At 36.0% G+C, this 21,093-nt stretch overlaps 1 protein-coding gene, 1 long non-coding RNA gene and 1 pseudogene across 5 annotated transcripts; 1 reads left to right on the top strand and 2 right to left on the bottom strand.

Annotated features, from left to right (window-relative positions):
* Nucleotides 1–3,681: 3,681 nt before the first annotated feature.
* LOC147395816 (Serinc-domain containing serine and sphingolipid biosynthesis protein) lies at nucleotides 3,682–12,309 on the bottom strand. The gene is made up of 6 exons (XM_086450008.1): nucleotides 12,071–12,309; nucleotides 8,908–9,144; nucleotides 8,134–8,245; nucleotides 7,853–8,027; nucleotides 6,398–6,638; nucleotides 3,682–4,183 (listed from the first exon to the last, which is right to left on the bottom strand). The coding sequence occupies exons 1-6, from the start codon at nucleotides 12,243–12,245 to the stop codon at nucleotides 3,882–3,884; spliced, it is 1,242 nt and encodes a 413-aa protein (XP_086306134.1). The 5' UTR covers nucleotides 12,246–12,309; the 3' UTR covers nucleotides 3,682–3,881.
* A 239-nt stretch (nucleotides 12,310–12,548) lies between these two features.
* LOC147395815 (uncharacterized) lies at nucleotides 12,549–18,472 on the top strand. Of its 4 annotated transcripts, none has more exons than XR_015180430.1 (5): nucleotides 12,549–12,681; nucleotides 12,893–13,042; nucleotides 13,160–16,326; nucleotides 17,804–18,250; nucleotides 18,350–18,472. It is a non-coding gene; the product is annotated as an uncharacterized LOC147395815 (long non-coding RNA). The 4 variants fall into 4 exon arrangements; XR_015180432.1 differs by lacking the exon at nucleotides 18,350–18,472 and having other exon boundaries at nucleotides 12,550–12,681; nucleotides 13,160–13,229; nucleotides 16,092–16,326; nucleotides 17,804–17,995; XR_015180431.1 differs by lacking the exon at nucleotides 18,350–18,472 and having other exon boundaries at nucleotides 12,550–12,681; nucleotides 16,092–16,326; nucleotides 17,804–17,995.
* A 391-nt stretch (nucleotides 18,473–18,863) lies between these two features.
* Nucleotides 18,864–19,873, bottom strand: LOC147395814 (EID1-like F-box protein 3 pseudogene; annotated as a pseudogene).
* Between the last annotated feature and the right edge of the window lie 1,220 nt (nucleotides 19,874–21,093).

Below are 21,093 nucleotides of genomic sequence, written 5' to 3'. Positions count from 1 at the left end.
TAAATATTAAAAAGATGCACTTGATCCAATCCGAACGGATCAATGAAATTTGAACTGAATTCGATCCATTTCATTTCATCCTTTATCTGAAATCGAATCGATCTGATCCAGACACATGTCTTATTTTCAAATGATCAATGTTCAAAAAATAAAAAATTTTAAAAATCTACTTTCCAACTACAAATATAAAGGGAAATTAAATTAATTTTAAAAATATGTTTGGATCAGAATTTTTTTTTTTTTTTTTTTAGTAGATGGGGTATATCCAAAATTGTTTCGAATCTAAGATTCCAATCCTAAAATCTGATTTTTATTATTTTTTCGGATCGCGTTAATTCAGACCGAGTCGGACATCAAGTATTAGTGGTGCAACTGCAACTTGGTCAAGTTCAAACTCAGAACCGAACCATACCGATAGCTTGGGGATGGTTTCGTTCGATTTGGAACAAGTTGCAGTTTGGTTCTGGGTTACAAAAATGGAGAACTAATCAATTTGGTTTAATTCTCGAATCAAACTTAGATAGAACTGAACCAAACCGAGAGTTGAATCATTATGCAATATATATATATATATATATATATATTAATATACTAATTATTATGAATTATTTTAGGAGTTGAGACATAGATTAATGGTCTTTTATGGATAAACTAATGAGTTTTTATGGATAGATTAATAATTTATTGTATGAAATTTTATATTTATTATAAGTTTGTTTGTTCATTAAAAAATATTACTTACAATTTATAGAATATTGGCAAAGTCATAAAACCAAACCGAACCAACTTTAGTCCAATTTGGTTGGTTTGGTTCCAATGGAATTTGATTCGATTCTGGTTCTTATTTAGTAGAACCGATCTGTGTCAGTTCGATTCCAATTTGAGCTCAAACCAAATCAAGTTGCACCCCTATTAGATATATTTCAAATCATTGCCAGTCTTAGGGTCGGGCTTCCAAAATCTATGCCCAGACCTGCTTGACCTTGACCCATAGGGTTGTGTGGACTGAGCTAAAATTAGAGTTGAGTTGGGCTCTAGCCTGAGTTTATTGACTACATTAAATATATCGCTCAAGAGAATTTTTTACTTCTTATATGGATGATGTGAAAGGATAATAATGTGTTATGCTACCATGCCTAACCTCATTAACATAGGTATTGCCAATATGAAAAATATGCATATATGGCATTCTCTATTTCAGGCCATATGACCAATTAAGTATAAACAACTTCGTCGTTCGTGGTGATGATCATGACAAGGCATGCATGTAATATTAAATCATCAAATGCGGCAAATCCTACCATATGCCATTTTGGTAATATTAACTCTTGTAGTATCATTTAAAAGAGCAAATAATTTACATTGTACATGTGTCGCATCAAGATCCCCAATTCTCGTAGTTGGGATAAGATACTCGCAAGCCCTTTCCCACTAAGTGTGGGGCAAATTGAATCTTTAGTAGTAGTATGACTCAATTCAACAAAAATGATCACATCAAATCCTTAAAATCACACTAACTATGCACGTATGGGTTAATTAATCAAACTATCTATATATATCATCTTTACTATTATAAGGAGAGAAGAGTGAGTATTGTTGACACAGAGCCAAATAATTAATCTTTAAAACTATAAATGACTTAACCTGTTATGAAATTAGACTATTTGAAAATTGTAAAATAATCTCTTAAACTAGTTATAAAGATAATTATTACTCTGTATAATTACTAATTTTTTTTTAACTCATGTGCAATAGTCATCATGGTTTTTAAATCTTGTTTTGACATCTCGTCTCATCCATGAACGAGATAAGTCATCCGATTGATTCAAGACATCTCGTTCAACAATGACACAATAGATTGACTTTTGAGAAACACATCAAATCCTAGATGACTTGTCAACCAATTTCGTTGGTGGACGATACTGAGATCGAATGAGTCATCTCGATCTCGGACGAAATTTAAAATCATGGCAGTCATACCATCCACGAATTATTATCATATTCACCAAATCCGAATATAGGTCTAAAATGGCAAGGAAGAAAACGAAGAAACGAGAAAAAAAAATGATAAATATAAATTAAAACTATGAAAAAAAAAATATAATATATAAATATATATTAGACATTTATTCTAATTGTTCAATATATTTTTTAGTAAAAATATTACTATTGAATATCTATGCATGAAAAAAAAATCACATATAATTATACATTTTATGATATTAAAAAAGTTTAATCATCAAAGCATCTTTTGAGCATAATAAAATGAAACAATTTAATGACCATAACATCAAGACATTATCATCAAATTTCACATTCAACAACATTTATAGATCTAATTATAAACAAACACAAGGTTATAAAACTTAATGATATGCTTACAATCAAATAAGTTTATATATATAATTAAACGAAACTTTTTCAATCTGAGTTTTTTTTGTTACTATAGTTATTATAATGAGAGAAGGACGAGTCTTGTTGACACATATCCTTGTAAGTTAATTTTTAAAATTATAAAAATGCTCTTACACAATTGAATGGCATAACACGTTATGAAATTATACTATTTTTTTATATTTTATTTTGTTTATATTTGTAAAATACTAGAGGTTGAATGTGCGTACACATGGGCATCTTCTTGGGGTTTAGGGGGTGCAAGAGGATAAACGATAAATTTGGAAGGGTATTATTGAAAAAGAGAAAAAAGAGGGAAAACGATATAAAGAGTTGTACGAGTATTTTTGAAAAAGGAAAGAAGAGAAAGACGGAAAAAAAAAACAATAACGTTGAGAGTATTCTTGGAAAGAGGAAGAAGAGAGAAGACAAAAGAAGAGAAATAATCATCCTCGAGATATGTTGTTTATGAATTATAAATCTTGAGACAAATGACTAGGATTCATTACTGTGTTTTATTATAATCAATAAAGGATAAGTATTGTTGATTGAAATTCATATTAAACAAAATTTTAAATTATGAAAGTAATCTGACATCCGATACTATAATTGAAATAATTTATTTATAATAATACAAATGAAATAATAATTTTTTTGTTAAAATTTATTTTGACAAGTGACAAAATATGCAACAACACGAGCCCATGATTTTAAGGAATCTTTACCCAAAATATGTCCTTTTCCCTAGTTTTGAAATTAAAAAATTAAAAAATTAAAAAAATTAAAAAAAAATAAGAAAACTCAGACATTGGTAGGCTTCAAAAGGATAAAAAAAACAAAAACACACACACACACACACACACACACTCACAATGACTTCAAAGCATTATGGTTGTAACAGAAGTTATTTATGATTGCTTTCAAATTATTCTACAAATCATAAAAATAAAATGTTGAATTTTTGGTAACTTGCTATTGGACTTCTATATAAAACAAATAAAGGCATTGTTAAAGGTATTTATTTAGCCATCATTTTCAACTGATCCCACCAGAGATCATAGACGAATGAATTGTTTGTCGCTGCATATGCATCGTGTTAAAGATAAAAAAATTAACTAAAATTAATAATTTAATTTAAAATATTTTTTATGTATAAATTTTATTAACTTTTCATAAGGTTAGGAATTTCAAAAAGAATTAATCTTTTTGCAGATTCCAAAGAGAAAAAAATATTATGCGACTGGATTATTCAACATGACAATCGTGTTAAATCTGTGGCAACCAGTGTAATAAAAATTTCACCCTTAACACGAATCGTGATCAAGCATTTCGTTCTGAATATTTTACTGAGTTGCAACATATCAATACAAGCTTATTGCATAAATAGTAATAAAAGTCTAGAACCTGATACATTGTTCAAATATTTACATCAACTTGGAACCCAGAAATGTAGAGAAATTGGAAGAGTCGAGCACACATGACAGGGCCTAAAAGAATTCACGATCAGGCATGAGAAGAGGGGCCACAAGAGACCAGACATAGAGTGCTGCAGTGACCCACTCGGTGCATATTCGAACCCAAACTGATGTCCAACCGACGTCTATAAGCTCTGAACTGCCTGATGAAGTGCTGGTCCAACCTGTAAGAAGCATGGCTGAATACATGCTAGCAAGAGCAAAAATCAGATGGAAGAATGTATACGAGTAGCTAACAGGTTGGGCTTCGACTTCCTTCTTTTCTTTTTTCCCGGATTCTAATTCGTCTGGAGCAAGAAGAGGTTTCCTATCACCTACAACAAGAGAAGAAACTTGATCAGAATAACAACAACAACGACAACAATAATAATAAGAGCTTTATTAGAAATTGGAACATGGGTGCAGTAAAAAACCGAAAATAGGAGGGCACGGAACTCTATTACCTGACACATAAGAATCTACATTAAAGGGTATGTTTGATTGCATAGAAAGTGACTTTCCATGGAATTTGAAATCCATAGAAAAATAGTGGTGGAAAATCAAATTCTATTGTTTGATTATACTTGGATAAAATCATGAAAAAATTATATGGGTAAAAAGAAGGAGAGGAAGAGGAGGAGGAGAAAGATGAGAGGAGGGGAAGAGGAAGAGGAAGAAAAAGATGAGGAGGAAGAGAGAGGGGAGAGGATGTCGTGGTGGCGGTGACGAAGGTGGCAGTGGAGGTAAGTGAGGAAGATGAGGGGAGAGCGTGGTGGTGGTGGCGGCAGAGGAGATGAGGGGGAGAGAGAGAGAGAGAGAGAGTGAGTGAATGATCGAAGATGGTGAAGAAGATGACGGCAACAACGATGGTGACGGTGACGAAGATGGTGATGACGACGAGGTTATTGTGATGGTGGTGGTGGTGATGGTGGTGGTAGGAAAGAAGAAGATATGAGTGTGGAAGAATTGAGGATGAAAATTTTGGGTGGATTTCACTTTCCCACCCATATGGGTGGGAAAGTGAAATCCATGTTTTGGTGGACTTTTTGGTTGAGGTGGAAAATGAATTTTCATTTCCATGTGCAATCAAACACTTGAAAATGTCATTTTCCATGGAAATTGATTTTCCACCCTATTTTCCATGTGCAATCAAACACACCCTAAGAGCTAAAAGATGCATGAGAGAACTATTCTTCCAACATGGACCTCAATGTTGTTAAATAGCATATGCAACCATGTGCGACCAGCACATGTTGTTCACATATGCAATTTCACACATCACATATGCGGTGGCATATGCTACAAGAAAAAAAATGCAGAGAAGTATGTCATCGCACAAATCGCATATGCCATCGCACACAAAAATATGCCATTGCAAGCCGAACCTTGATAAGCTCCTCAGGAAGGGTAGGTCAAGTGTGTGAAACCCCACGAAGCTATGAATTCCTTGGGGCCACCCTCCATGGTCCGGTTAACCCTTGACTCAACCAGTTGCACGTAGGACTTTCCGAGGGAGCGATGCATGTTATCGTGGGATTAGTCTCACCCGAAAGGTGGGGATACCCACAATAAGCAACAACAAAAAAAAATAATATTGGCAGATAGCATAATTTGGGTTGTGCGGCTGTAGCATATGGGATTTTCACTTTGAAAAGAGCATATGCGAATATGCGATCGTATTTGACAACATTGGTGGACACATCTTTTCCAAAATTCAGGAGTAAGTGCATTATAAAATTGGTGAAACCCCACTCTTTTGACAAAGTGCGCATCCAAGGTAACTGTTGGTTATGTGATGAAGCCATCTAACCATCGCTTTGGCCCTCAACGCAGCATCCATGCAGGTTGGGCCCAAGAGTCTGCAATCCCACACCTAGAAAATCCACCTAAAATAAAAAAATTACTAGCACAAGAACCATTCAATCTGTTGCATATTTTTGGAAGGTATAGCACCCCTTTGGATGTTTCAAAAAAAGATAGGATTGAAAACTCAAATACGCTCAATTCCAGCTACGGTTTCATTAGATATCTTACAACTAGACTCCTCTTTTTACTGATCCAGTTGATCCTACTTTCCTGTCTTGAGTTTGTTTATAGCATCCTTTAGGATCTTAGGTTAAGTCTCACTAGTTTCTAGAGTCAAAGTTAATCCAAGGCTATTTCTTTCCACTAGAAATTTGGTGCAAGTTCTCATAGTTTTGAATTTGGGTTTTTTAATTTCCTTAGGGCTATTTGTTAACTAGATTTTTTTTTTTTTTTTTTTTTTCAGATTTTGCGTCTTGCTGCCTTGATTCGCATCACAGTCTGGTAATTGGATACCATAAATTTCTTCTTTCACAATAAGCTGGGGCAGTTGGGAAAATTATGGTGTTGGCTCCAAAATGCTTTATGGTTCTAGTAATTTCAAGATTGATAACAGTGCCGATACCAAAAAGACGAAAAAAAACCATGGACTAAAATGTGAAACCATTCATATTCTTGATAGTTTAATATGATATTTCAATTATTCAATATATGCTAAAAAAGAGGTTTTGCGTAGTTCAAAGTACCTGACTTGGGCGAGGATGGTGGGGACAGAAATGTTTTAGACGATCCAGCACGAACAGCAGAGTACAGAACTGAGAGAACTGTTGTGAGCATCCCTAGAATGAGAGTACCAGTAGAGACTCCTATGGATTTCTTATGGAGACCATTGCATTCATAATCTCGAGGCTCGCTCGAGAGAGCAGAATAGCACAAGTACGCACAGTATACAGAAATCACAGATGCGGGTAAGAGGCTGCCGTTTACCTGTTTTCATGCCCAAGGTGTATAATCACATTTTCAGTTCTAAATTTCATTCTCGCAGCTTCAAAGAAACATTAAATGAAGAGGAAACTCTATAAACAAGGGCATTGCTGTCATTATACTGTTTGTATTGGGAATATGCAAAATGAACCCACAATCCCAAAAAATGCCACATGGCACTCTTTCAGGCCAAAGGATCCCACACACACGCACGCGCGCACACACACACACACATTAAAACAGCAGCCTGAATAGTGATTTATAGATATTGAATTTAAGCAATTTTCATTGTAGGCCACGCCCATTAGCAGGGTTGGGTCAGGTCAGCAGCCGGTGTGAAAATCCACCACCCTAACCTGATCAGACATGAGTTTCAAACTCCTGATGTAAAATATTAAATCCAGCAGATAGAAATCACCAATGATGCCTTTGTGTGTGTAGGTCCACCAAAAGATAGGTTGGGCATTCATGGGGGCTAGTGGCCACGGAAGTGTATGCCATGTAGGATTTATGGGTTGTGGAGTCACGACTTTTGACAGCATTGCCCGATAAACAATGTAAAAGAAATCAGCAAAGCACTTGTTCAGGCTAAGTTTACTCAATGTTGAGGGCATCAGACATATTGTTAGAGAGATGCTATTGGCACCCCGACTTTTACTTATTGCACCCTTATTAAAAATAAAAGAAAATAAGAGAATGGTAGAGAATGAGTAAAAGTTGGGGTGCCCATAGAAGCTCTCTCCTTTTTTTTCTTTTTTTTTTTTTGCTAGATTTCTATTTTTGGGTTTAGGAGATTTTATACGAGCCTAATCATAATTGTAAACAACTATTGACATTGTTTGAATAAGTGTTGTAATGTTTTGTAACGTTGAGATTATAATTTGAGCCAAACCTTTGTAATGTTTGAAGAGTGTATTTTAATCTTTAATTTAGGATTTTATACGAGCCTAAACATAATTGTGAACAACTACTGAAATTGTTTGAACAAGTGTTATAATGTTTTGTAATGATGAGATTATAATCTGGGCCAAACCTCCGTAATGTTTGAAGAGTGTATTTTAATCTTTAATTGGGGTGTGGTAAATAATTTAAGAAATTAGGGTGTAATAAGTAAAAGTCGGTGTGCCAAGAGACGCTCTCTATTTTTAATATTCATCTTACATATTTTCCAATATTACATCCACGTCCAGATTCCCATCTTTCCATTGATTTCTTACCCGTGGATGCAATGCAATAATTCCACACCCAAATGCAAGGACCATGGTCATGACGATGAAGAAAACATTAAGGCCGCAATCATGGCCTGAGGGGTTGAACCAAATAAAGAGAATTCCTGAGAACGTAAATGCAGCAGTGTAGCATCCCACCGATACTACAAGTAAAGCGATGAACCTGTAACACCCATTTATAAGATTAGAAAACCAAGGAAATATTTTGAAGCCATACCAGTACAAGATAAATAAAGAAAAAGTGATAATATGTAGAAATTTTCAACAACCACTTCCGTTCGTCTTTCTCAACCCATGCATCATTCCACGTATATGTGAAGTCTAGTAATATAATCACTTGAACCAGTAGAAAAAACCCTGATCCGAATTTTGATGTTGTTTCTGCAAATAGATAAGATGGCAAAGATCAGATTGTGGAGTTCATCATGAATCCTCAAAATAGTGGCTAGCTGAGGAGTTAAATATCCATGCCAGAAATGGCTAAAAGGGCATACACGAGAAGTATGCATTAAAAAACCTAGAAGACAATAGGCAACCCTCTTCCTTGCATGTGCTCTATGCACGGCACACACACGGAGGCTTTGAGAGCGATTTGATGGGTCCCATCAAAGATATTTTCTTGGACGGAAATTAAATTAGTCAGTTGATCATATGTTCAAAACCACCTTGTCCATATAACTCTTTTTTTTTTTGAAAGATTTTCCATTTTTTTTTTTTGTGTGAACAAAACTATGGGATGATCAGATGGTTGAGATCATTTGATTAAGGTCTGGTATAAGTAGGAAGGACACTTGACATCCTTCCTATATATAAAAAAATGCATGAATATGGGGAACCACAATGACTATTGATTTCTTAGATTTGTTGTAAATATAAGTGGAAACTAATACAAAAATGATGACATTCACAAAAAAACAAAAAAACAAAAAATCAGGACAAGGTTCGGAGTGTTGTCTTAGTTATTAATAAAGAAAGGAAAAAAAAAATTAGTTGAAAGGAAAACTTTCCTAAGACCCAATTCAAGATGCAGACATAAGACTTACCATAGATCGTAATGATGACGTTTGGAAGGAAAAACATGAGGAAGATGAGCAAAGCCCATACCACGATCTTTAAAGTCCAGCCACCATGGTGCCATGAATTTCGTTTGTCATTCTGGTCCTTGACACCTATCATTATAAGGGCAAATGTTGCAAAAAACAAAAAATTGCCCAAGCTGACACGAAGAACAGCATTTGTTTGATACCATTCTTTTGGATGGTCAGTGGAATTGGTTATCCCTGAGACAAAAAAAAAATCATAAGACAGTCACAGACGATGCACACGCACACACGCAAGCGCGCATGCACAAACACACCAAAAGAAGAAACTCATAGACCACAACAATATGGGGGCTTATGTAGTTTTGGTGCAAAGTTCTCAAAGGATTCAAAGACTTTTTGGTTAATAGAGACCAGGTTTGTTGTACTCAAGTGAATCAGAGCTAGTTGATGGGTGTTTAGGAGGAGCTTTGCTTATAATTAATCAGTCTCCTCTGCCACTTTTTTTTTTTTGATCAGTAAATATAATTTTATTAAGAGAGGGAAAAGCGAGGGGGGTCGAGAGGACCAACCCAAAACAAAGAAAAGAATAACAAATAACAAAACAAACAAAAAGCTCTCGCGACAACGAGCAGACCCTGTCCCATCTCACAACAAAGTCTTCAAAGAAGATCCCCCTAAACTCCTTATAAAGTTTACTCCTAGAAAACAAGAGCTCCAAAACAGCAAAAACTAATCCTTCCCTCATAGCCTCTTTTCCCTTAAAAATGCATTGATTGCGATGTTTCCAAATTCCCCAACAAATTGCGAAAAGAATCAGGAACCAAAGAGTCCGTTTAGAAAACGAGTGAAATTATTTATCAAAATGAAATTATTTATCAAAATAAAAACATAAACTAGAGGAGTGAAATGAATTCTTGATCTTGTCCAGTTACCTTATTTATTTCAATTTTGATAGAGACATTTTATTGAAAGGAATACATGTCACAAAAAATAAAATAAACGTAAAAGGATTAGCAAGACGACATATGAGTTGCAACTCCCTAATAGAGAGGTGGATTGGCAACGTAGTTGGACTTCGAAAGAAGAATTTCAATATAAATTCCTCACCATATATTATATCAGCAGTAAAGAAGAATTTTAGCCAATTGGAATCTTGGCTTCAAATACAGCACAACTGTGAGTATTTCATAAGCAAGATTCTGTTGGCACACCAACTTTTACTTCCAACACATCAATCCTTATGTAATTAAATGATTATCTACCTATAGTTTGGGGTGTGTTATAAGTAAAATTGGTGTGTAAATAGAAGCTCTCATTTCATAATCTACCAATCCATCCATATGTTTGATGTAGGATCACACCACATGTCAAAACTCCAAGGAATGGGAAAGACCAAAACCATGCCATCTAAAGGTGGAGAAAAATAACACTTTCTGAACTGTCACTAGCATTTGAGGCAATAAATAAATCACCCCACCCATGAGAAGATTTGAAACAAGATTTGCTACCATCTCTACCGGGTATTTGCTTAATAGGTCTTCCATCTTGGTTGCTGTGTTTAACCATCCTTCAAGGACACCAGTTTTATAGGCTGGATCAACTTGGTTGGAGAGAGAGCGTTGTTACGAAAGCAGACCAAGTCCTCAAGGGGTAGTCCAAAGTTCCTCGCAATAAAAATAAAAGAAATTGTGAGGCCAGCCACCCAAGAAAACATACCCATTCCCACAAGCCATTTTGGTTCACGGAGAATACACTCCACCCTCCAAATTTTCTTTCATCCTCACTAAATCATGTATTCATGCTAACCATCTTTTCAAGTGGGGAAAACAGATTTCCTTGGGTGACATGACGTATGGATCCCAACAGTCAGCGAAAATTTTGGTATCAGAGATTAAATTGACCCTCAATCAAAGGGGACGTCCTCATTATTTGACCCTCCCAAAAGTAATGAAGCATTCATAAAACAGAACCATTCAAACTGAAAGTAAGTCATCCAATGACAAAGACTATCCCAAGCAATTCACATGGCAACGTGATTATTGCAGTTCAAAGCACTTCTGGCTTCTCATTCCACACCTTTGTCAAAAACAGAATAGGACAAGTTATCAATTGCATATAATCCTATGTTAAGGGTGAAAACAACTTCCAGTAAGACCTCTACGTTGTAGGCATGAAAATCTTTAATCATCTCCTTCATGGACTAAATAGCAGACAAAAAATGGTATGAAAATAGGGTCCTCTTTTTTTTTCATAAAAGGGAATATTAGCTCTAAAATAACAAGCTCAACAAAGACCTTTAAATGATGAAAATTCCCAAACCAAAACAAGGTTCCTACGACATCAGTTGGTGGCTGACTAGACTTATCCTCAGTAAAACACTCCACAATCAATCACTAAACAACATTAAATGGGATGGTGCTTTTTAAAATCTCTCAAAATATATCTGCTCCAAACATATAGGCCATGGTTCCTTACTTCGACAAGGTGCAAATATCTAAAATTTCCACCCTTTTAGGTACTTTTTTCTGATCCGTCGAGTGAAAGAACATTTTCTTCCTTCTCCAAGAGTCTCAACCCACAAAAAATTACAGCTTAACATCCCAAAATAAAACAAATCCAATTAAGAAAATATTAAGAAGGTGCAAAGGGTCCAACCGAATTGGGATTTTCTCCAAGAACATGCCTCCAATAATTACTAATATGACAACAAAAATTAAACTTTATGCTTCCACAAGGGCTTTGATCATTAAATAATTAAAGCTGGATACCCAATTGGAGAAAATAAGATTTTTCAGACCTATTGAGTGAAATAACATTTTCTTCCTTCTACAAGAGTCTCAACCCACCAAAATTTACAGCTAAATATCCTAAAACAAAGCAAAATAAAACAAACCCAATTAAGAAAATATCAAGAAGGAGCAAAGGGTCCAACCAAAATGGGATTTCTCCATGAATAGGCTACCAATAATTAAATTGAAACATACCCATTACCAATATGACAACAAAATTGGAAAATTCGTGAAAGAAACAAACTTTATGCTTCCAGAAGAGCTTTTGATCATTAAATAATTAAAGCTGGATAAGCTATTAAAAAGAGAAGAAAGACTAAACAAACCCAATTGGGGAAAATTATGACAGGGTGTTGAGGGATTAAACAACTCACAAGGGATTTTCTTCATGAGAGGAGCTCCAACCTCTCTGAGAATCCATGAAGTTATGAGAGAGAGACCAAACAGACCACAGTAGGCGAGCCTGGCCGAGCGACCCGAGATCCCAGAAGCCACAGAACTACATAGACCACAAGTTGAAGAAACGCAACACGACGCCAAACACGACATCCTCTCTCTCTCTCTCTCTACTGTCGATCCCAAAAGTCACCAAAATAAAGATGATTGAGACCAAATGGAAAGGTTGGTATAACTGGTACTTCATGTCAATGGATAGCCGAAATTCGAATTCGAATTCGAAAAATCGGATATCGGATTCGGATGTTATTTTAAAATTCGAATGAATTTCGGATACAAATTCGGATATTGCGATATCCGATTTGATAATATCCGCTCCGATATAATATATGTATTCTGTATTCATGTTTTACAACAAAACATTTATATATGTATATATATAATGTGTATTCATGTTTTACAATAAAAACTTAATTTGTTTTGATCTTCTCTCGACCTAAACCACACGAAACAGTCGAAGTAAACGGAACGAGGGTGGGGTTTCGACCGTGCGGGGTTGCGAGCTCCTTCTCCGGCCGGCGAACATGCAGTTACGTATTTTCTCTGTCTCTCTCTTCCTCTCTCTCTCTCGGTAAAACCCATTTTTTCGACGGTGCGAACTCCATAACCATCGTCTTCTCCGGCCGAAGAGCATCAACGATACTTCCTCTCTCTCTCTCTCACGTAGAATAAAACCCCATTTTTTTTATTCAGATTCGAATGGAGTTGAAAAAAATAAGAAAATCAATTTTTTTTTACAGATTCGAATAGGTGGAATTTTACTCTCACACACAGGGTAAAACCTCATCGTCTTCAGCCCTCAGCCCTCATCGTTTTCCACAATCTCAACCCCTCGCATAAAGTTTGTTTCTTTCACGAATTTTCCAATTTTGTTGTCATATTGGTAATGGGTATGTTTCAATTTAATTATTGGTAGCCTATTCATGGAGAAATCCCATTTTGGTTGGACCCTTTGCTCCTTCTTGATATTTTCTTAATTGGGTTTGTTTTATTTTGCTTTGTTTTAGGATCTTTAGCTGTAATTTTTGGTGGGTTGAGACTCTTGTAGAAGGACGAAAATGTTATTTCACTCAATAGGTCTGAAAAATCTTATTTTCTCCAATTGGGTATCCAGCTTTAATTATTTAATGATAAAAGCCCTTTTGGAAGCATAAAGTTTAATTTTTGTTGTCATATTAGTAATTATTGGAGGCATGTTCTTGGAGAAAATCCCAATTCGGTTGGACCCTTTGCACCTTCTTAATATTTTCTTAATTGGATTTGTTTTATTTTGGGATGTTAAGCTGTAATTTTTTGTGGGTTGAGACTCTTGGAGAAGGAAGAAAATGTTCTTTCACTCAACGGATCAGAAAAAAGTACCTAACAGGGTGGAAATTTTAGATATTTGCACCTTGTCGAAGTAAGGAACCATGGCCTATATGTTTGGAACAGATGATATTTTGAGAGATTTTAAAAAGCACCATCCCATTTAATGTTGTCTAGTGATTGATTGTGGAGTGTTTTACCGGGGATAAGCCTAGTCAGCTACCAACTGATGTTGTAGGAACCTTGTTTTGGTTTGGGAATTTTCATCATTTAAAGATCTTGGTGGAGCTTGTTATTTTAGAGCTAATATTCCCTTTTATGAAAAAAAAAAGAGGACCCTATTTTTCATACCATTTTTTATCTGCTATTTAGTCCATGAAGGAGATGATTAAAGATTTTCATGCCTACAACGTAGAGGTCTTACTGGAAGTTGTTTTCACCCATAACAGATGATGGAGATTGTGCCTCTCAAACATAGGATTATATATAGCCTTAGGTTTATATATAGCCCAAGGTCAACCCTGGCGATGTGGGACTATTGTTCACACTCTCCCTCATGTATAACGTGTCTCCTACATCCCTATGGTCACCTGCTCTGATACCATGTAGAAGTCCATGGGCCTAACTAAAAAAGGAAAATTTATGGGTGAAAACAACTTCCAGTAAGAACAAGAGGAAAATCTCCTCTGTGTGCCAAACCTCGGAGGATCCAGGTACGCCGTACGCCCTCTCTAACTATTTATGCATAAATTTTCCTTTTTTTTAATTTGGCAAAAGGGAATAAGCTTTGTGTCAGATTCCAATTTTATTTTATTTTTTATAGAATAATACGAAACCAGAAATGGGTATCTTTAGAAGGGCTAATTGGAACTTAAATTAAGGGTTAATTTAGTTGAGGTATATATTAAATGAGTATAATATCAAACCCAAATTAGACAATTAAAAATAGTTCCATTAAAAATTTGAGGTTGTTATTTGTGTGGTAAACCTATGCACTTACAATGATTTTAGAGATTGTCGGTGTCGGGGCGGGTTAATTCCCCTATTCAAGTAAAATCCGAGTTAACAAAACTCACGAAGAATATAAACACAATTTGATGATGGGTTTATCGCGAAATCATGGACTACATACCCGCACTCGTGGTGAGCCAATCCACACAGGTATGATTGATACTGATTACAATTCTCCCTTATTTACATCCCAACTCCCTCCTCCCCTCGCCCTTTACAATTCCAGTTCCCTCTTTAAATAGAACACACCCCATTAAAAAAGAATCCTAATTTAAACCCTCATATCTGGTGTTATTCCAATACAACAACTTCTCCAATTAGAGTCCTTCCCATTTGAGATTGTCTTTCTAATAAGATAGATTCCAATTTTTAATCATGCCAAATGACCAAGTCAAATAAGGTAGAATTTTTTCTACCCCCACAGTGGGACATGAGAATCATGCTTGAAGTAAATTTCTTTGGCAATGTCGTGATGGACTTGTGGGTATACATTGCGAGCAATAGTCCCACATCGCCTGGGTATCATGACCTTGGGCTATATATAAACTCGAGGCAATCCTCTCCTTACAAGCTGGGTTTGTGAGGATGAATTAGGCCTATGGGCTTCTACATGGTATCAGAGCGGGTAACCATAGGGATGTAGGAGACACATTATACATGAGGGGGAGTGTGAACAATAGTCCCACATCGCCTGGGTTGACCTTGGGCTATATATAAACCCAAGGCAATCCTCACCTTACAAGCCGGGTTTGTGAGGATGAGTTAGGCTCATGGGCTTCTACATAGTATCAGAGCGGGTAACCATAGGGATGTAGGAGACACGTTATACATGAGGGGGAGTGTGAACAATAGTCCCACATCGCCTGGGTTGACCTTGGGCTATATATAAACCCGAGGCAATCCTCACCTTACAAGCCGGTTTTGTGAGGATGAGTTAGGCCCATGGGCTTCTACATACATTGGAGCCGCCAGACTCAATTGTGATGGTAAAAGTTCATTTACCTTCGGAGTAAAGGACAATTTCACTAATGTTCACATTTGGAAATATTCTTAAGCTGAAGGAAGTGCATTAATTTTTGGATATCTAGAAGAACTTGGTAATAGCGTTACCATTGAGGGGGGTGGGGAAGAGGCTTCAAGATTGTGTTTGGTGCAAATAATTATGTTCAAAAAAAGAAAACTAAAGAAAAAAGTGGGACCTTTTGTGTGGAAGCGTTACTTGTGTCAGGGACTCTTTAAATTGAATGTATGTGTAAATGAAATTAATAAAGTTTGTTTCTCTTTGGCTTTGCTTTGTTGGTTCTAATTCTGTTTGAAATGGTAGTTTAGAACATATTAATTATGTTTCTAAAACAACATTGATGAACTTAGGATATATTCCTGATTCAACATCTTTCTGGTATACCAAATATTCAGGCATTTTTTCAATGTATATTTGCATTATATGTAACCATGGTTGCATAAGATTATTTGTTCGAGAGATTATTGCCTCTGGATTGTATTGTTATATAAAGCGTATGATATTGTATCACAACTTCTTTATCACCTCTGCGGCTCTGCCTTAGTTATATATTTATTTTTTATTTTTTGACCATTTTCTCATGCAATGAAAATAATGTTTAGGGGGATAAACTTGTGATGATCTCCCAGTTCTCAAGATCTAGTGAAGGAAGGACTTTAACATATCGGACATGTCAACTTCATTTCAGTCCATTGGTTCAAAAGCAAATGTGTTTTGGGGGTGGTTCTTTCTTTTTTTTGGATCTATTTCCTTTTTGGGTTTCCTGTTTGCAGCTATCATATCCAAGCTTATTCCACCATCTGAAAATCAAATTATATCAGCCATTCAAAATGACAGGTGATATGTTTGTTTATTTTTCATGCATTGGTTTGGTGTGCCATTATTGAAATATCTTCAGTCAGTTTCAAAGCATCTTATCTTTTTTTTTATGCAATCAATGACACTTCTTTCTACACTTAGACCAGTGAATGATTTAATTAGTTTATTCATTTCTGTATGTTTTTATTCCATCCCTATTGTGGAAATTTCAATACCTTGGTGTGCTGAGATAAAAGGGTTGATATATTAGTGCCTTAACAAGAGAATATGCAAAGTCGCATTTTTTGCCTTCTAAGTCTGTTTAAGACATTCTGATTTCCAATTCAACCAGAATTAAACCCAAGTGCATTGGTTTTCAATTCACTTATTGGGGTTCAAAAAAATTCCACATTAACTGACCTTCTCTGTCTGGTCTGCCACTTTAGACAAAATCCTAATTGTTGGTAAATTATTGCTGCTTTTTGTTTAATTTGTAAATCCAATGGAGTCAATTACAAGATAGTGAGAAAGATGTGATCCCACTATTTCACTCTCTTCCATATTTTTTGGACTCTTCCCTTCTCTTTCTCATCCTTTTCTCTCAGTTGACGTAGCCTTCTTCTATGCTGGAGGTAGGATTGTTTGGTAAATGTTTCTTGTTTTGTTTGTTCGAGCACATGAAAAGAAGGCAACAAAAGAATCTTTTTTTTTTGTGGGGGAGGTCGGGGGATGGATTTTAGGATCTCATTTTGCATATAGATGACTAGAAGCTCTTCTGGTCTAAATTCCATTAAGAGTTTATGGGATTACTATATGGATAGTCGTCTAGGTGGAAATTTGTGCTCTATGGGGATTGTTAGAATTGTTAGTTTGTAACCCCCGCTTTGCACCTTCTTTGTTTTTGCTGATTTTAAGGCTGTTTCAACCTCTTTGTACTTTGGGAAATCTCCTCATCCTCTGGACTGTGTATCCTTCATTCTGCTTTGAGCATAATTCATGTATGTATAATATATAATTATCATAAAAAAGAAAGAAAGGGGAACAAAAATGAATTTTTCTAACCTCAAACAACATTTAAGGCTCTCTCCCTTAAACATATGGTAGAGATGCAAAGAAAAACACAGATTTCCTGGAGATAAATACTAGTTTCCTAGGCATCAAATGTATTCAAACTAGATAAATACATTTTTATTGGAATCCCTGGTCGTACACTCAAATCTCAACCGATTGTTTAATGGAGACCCTCACTTGTGTTCTTCTAGGCTAGTATTTAAAAATAAAAAATTACTTGGTTATGACAATTTATTTCAGTTTCTCTTCCCCTACTTGCAAATGTTATTTCGCTTTTGCTTTTCTGCTTCTTTTTTTTTTTCTTTTGTATTTATTTATTTTTGTCAAGAAAGCTTTAGTCTCTTATCCTTCTTAATATTAATATACACATTCAAACGTAAATGAATTATGATATATCATACATTTCATGGTTGGTTTCTCTAACGTTGGTTCTTCTTTCATGCAGATACTACTGCTTTTTGGTGCCACTAACACTTCCTGTCCTTTTGGTTGCTGTATATGTCCATTGGCTCAGCATGAAACTCTTTAAGCATGCTTGAATTACTTCCGCTTAAAATATCACTAAATACTTGGAATTGCGGGAGTCCAGTTAATTGTTTTGCTCTATCTGCTTCTTCATTCTGTTGTTATTGTATTCTTTGAAATTCACGAAAAAATAAATAAATTACAGACCACACAAGCTTACCTGGCTGTTGATGGAACAAGGACATATGTACAAGTCTAATTACTTTTGTCGCTATGGCTACTTTCTTCCTATTGGAATTCGGGTACATGTCACAGTAGATTACGATGCCACTACTCCCAAGTGATTACTATTACCTGGACCAAGAATATGACGTGTCCAAACAATTGAATCAGATTCGTTCTAGAATCCAAGCCAAATTCTATTAATGTAAGCTATTTAGACAGCAAAAATTTTCATTTTTTCCTCTTTCGAATTGGGTGCATTGTAGAGCTGATTAGCAAATCTTTGGTGTCATGTGTAACGCAGAAAGGGAAGTACATATAATGTGAAATGGAGATTATGACGTTTTACCAACACGATCCTTGGTGACTTGTGCAGATTAATAGATTATGATGTTTTGCCGACACAAAATTAATATGTAAATTTAAGAATTGGTTTGTGTTGACATTTTTGTGGGTGATATGAACAAAATTTCATCAGTTACGATTAGTCAAAATGGAATCCTCTAAATAAGTAACAAACAAAGATAAATATAAATGATTTTAACAAAAAAATAATAATAATTCTATTCAAATTGATATCAACTTGATTAACGTAATACAATTACATGATGGTCCCTTTAGAAAAAAATTTATTTTTTTAATGATCCTTCAATCTTAAATCACCTTATAATATTATTGAAATACCCAAACACTCCTTTGCATGACGATTGCAATCACTTAAAAAAAATGATTGTTAAGTATTTGAATAAGATGAGAAGAAGCAGAGTTAGAGGAAGAAATATCCTCCGATCATCGTATTCTCTTATTTATAAAACATCAAGATAATACAACCGTAACATACTTACAGATAAACCCACCCGAATCACACGATCATACCTCAAAAAAAATAAAAAACTAGGAAACTCTAAGAGCCCAAACGGTCTCCAATTTAACTTCCCACTCCACGTGTCCGATTTGGGCCTCAATTCATCACAACTACCTCTCCACTCGAACTCGTACTTCTGTTAACCAAAGCTCCTATCCTCATTTGATCATCAACAGCTTCTTGGTGGGCCCCATCATCATCATCATCTTCGTCGGTCGACAATGGCACCAACCAACATGCACCGTGCAAATGCCCGTTCACGCAAACGAAATACTCCAAATCACCCTGCTTTGATCCAAGTCTCTTCGAAGCACTCCCGGAAACAAGTCCAGCTGTCGTCATACTCCAAACGCGCGAACCACAGTAAGGACATCGAACTCGATGTTCAAATTCTATCCGCCGTTCGATCAAACAAGCTCTCGTCCTTGATTTACTAAATCCCCGAAATACCCCTCTATAAACACCCAAATCATCCTCGTCACCCTCCGACACGTGCTCACACGGATCACTCACGTACAAACAATCTCCTTCACACTTCTTCGTTAAGAAACTCTGCCCTGACGTCTTCGAGAAACGAGTCGTCTTTACAAAGTGACCCGCTAAAACTCGATCGACTCGGAAGTGTCGACTCGTCACGCACCCACAACAGAAGAACAAAATCTTAGCGAGCGAGTGCCATCCTCCTCCAACTCGTCCGTTCGGCGCACCATTAACCAATGCTGCTAGCATGCGTGGTGCGCGCGATAAACACAGCTCTCTCCACAAGACTCTCCTCGCTATTGCACGGAGTTTCTGGCTAACGCACGCCATTACACAAACGACATGTAGATCCCATTTGATCGACTCGAAAACTAACACGAGTATCCGCTCGTTGAGTATCCCTGAGTCTCTTGCCTCGGAATCGTCACTCGGTCTCTTAATCACGTTCATTCTGCAACACACCAGCACGTTTAAGTTGGTCTGCCGTTACTTATATATAATAAATACGTCTATAGAACAGACACGTGTCAATCTCGTAATATTTGATTAACTGCTAACCAACCATAATCCTTGAACCAGACACGTGTCTTCCTTAAACTCCTTGAGAGACGCGTGTTGACGAGTGATTAGTGAAGAAAGACGATACCGTATCGAACAAAAAACGTCAGGAAAAGAGGATATCGTACGCCACATACACCAGTGCAGTTAGATTCGAAGAATCTCTTCCGAGGACAAAATATCACAAGTGCTATGTGTCGATTTCAAATTCGACACGTGTTCTAAGAATTACTATTGATGTGTCGCAGTGGGATTCCATATGTTGCTTCTACACGTGGACATATCTTACCCTTACACGTATTAGAAAGAATATTTCGCGTTTGTTGGTAGTGTGTCGTTTAAGAAAAAGCTGAGATTTTAATTGACATTTGAAGGTTAGAATCGATTCCGATTGAACAATTGTGTCCACACGATCTAATATGTAGATTGTCAATAATTTTAATAAACATGGTATAATGGACATTTAAGTATAGGATGACAACACCGTACTTATTATCTGGTTAGTGGAAAGATGCGTCTTTGTTTAAAGTATATAACCACTCGTATCGTGCCACGTGGACAATTAACTGAGAAGGACAACACGCGTGAATCGTCCTATGAGAATCTAATCTAAGTAAATAAATGGAGGATGACGAATTATAAGTGTTTTGAGCGACACGTGTATGCAAATGATCATTATTAGGTGTGGACCTTGCTCTAGTAGCCACGTATTTATTTTTTTGAGAGAAAAGAAATAAAAATTTAACGTAAATCAATATTAAGACTTGATGACTGCACGCATACATGGAACGCGGCTGACGTGGTATGGTAAGGGCACATATCATAGATCGTTTTCATCGGGATACATAAGGATAAGATGTGTGGTTTTTTACCCTTGTCACGCTAGTGACATACAAAACCACCTACAAAAATCGTATGCGTTTATTATTGTTCATCAATATTAAAGAGAAGAGTAATGATGAATGCACACGATTTTGGTAGGGGTGCACATGGTTCGGATTAGTTCGGATTTTGATAAAATTAGAATCGAACCAATCCAAACCAACCTTGATTCGGATTGGTTCTCAATTCTCATACTTTCAAAATAGAAAAATTAGTATTTTTTCTTAAAAAAGAGGAATCATTTGGATCAGATCATAAATAAT

The sequence above is a fragment of the Akebia trifoliata genome, chromosome 8, assembly GCF_017979445.1.
Source record: "Akebia trifoliata isolate Shusen 1 chromosome 8, ASM1797944v1, whole genome shotgun sequence".
Taxonomy (NCBI): domain Eukaryota; kingdom Viridiplantae; phylum Streptophyta; class Magnoliopsida; order Ranunculales; family Lardizabalaceae; genus Akebia; species Akebia trifoliata.
This window is presented reverse-complemented; position numbering and strand designations above follow the sequence as displayed.

Excerpts from the sequence above, each read along its gene's own strand:
- LOC147395816 (XM_086450008.1), bottom strand. The coding sequence starts at position 12,245 with ATGTCGTGTTTGGCGTCGTGTTGCGTTTCTTCAACTTGTGGTCTATGT. Across the intron at positions 9,145-12,070 it reads TCTCATGAAGAAAATCCCTT|GGATAACCAATTCCACTGAC; the intron begins GTGAGTTGTTTA and ends TTTTTGTCTCAG. Across the intron at positions 8,028-8,133 it reads GAGAAAGACGAACGGAAGTG|GTTCATCGCTTTACTTGTAG; the intron begins GTTGTTGAAAAT and ends TGGGTGTTACAG.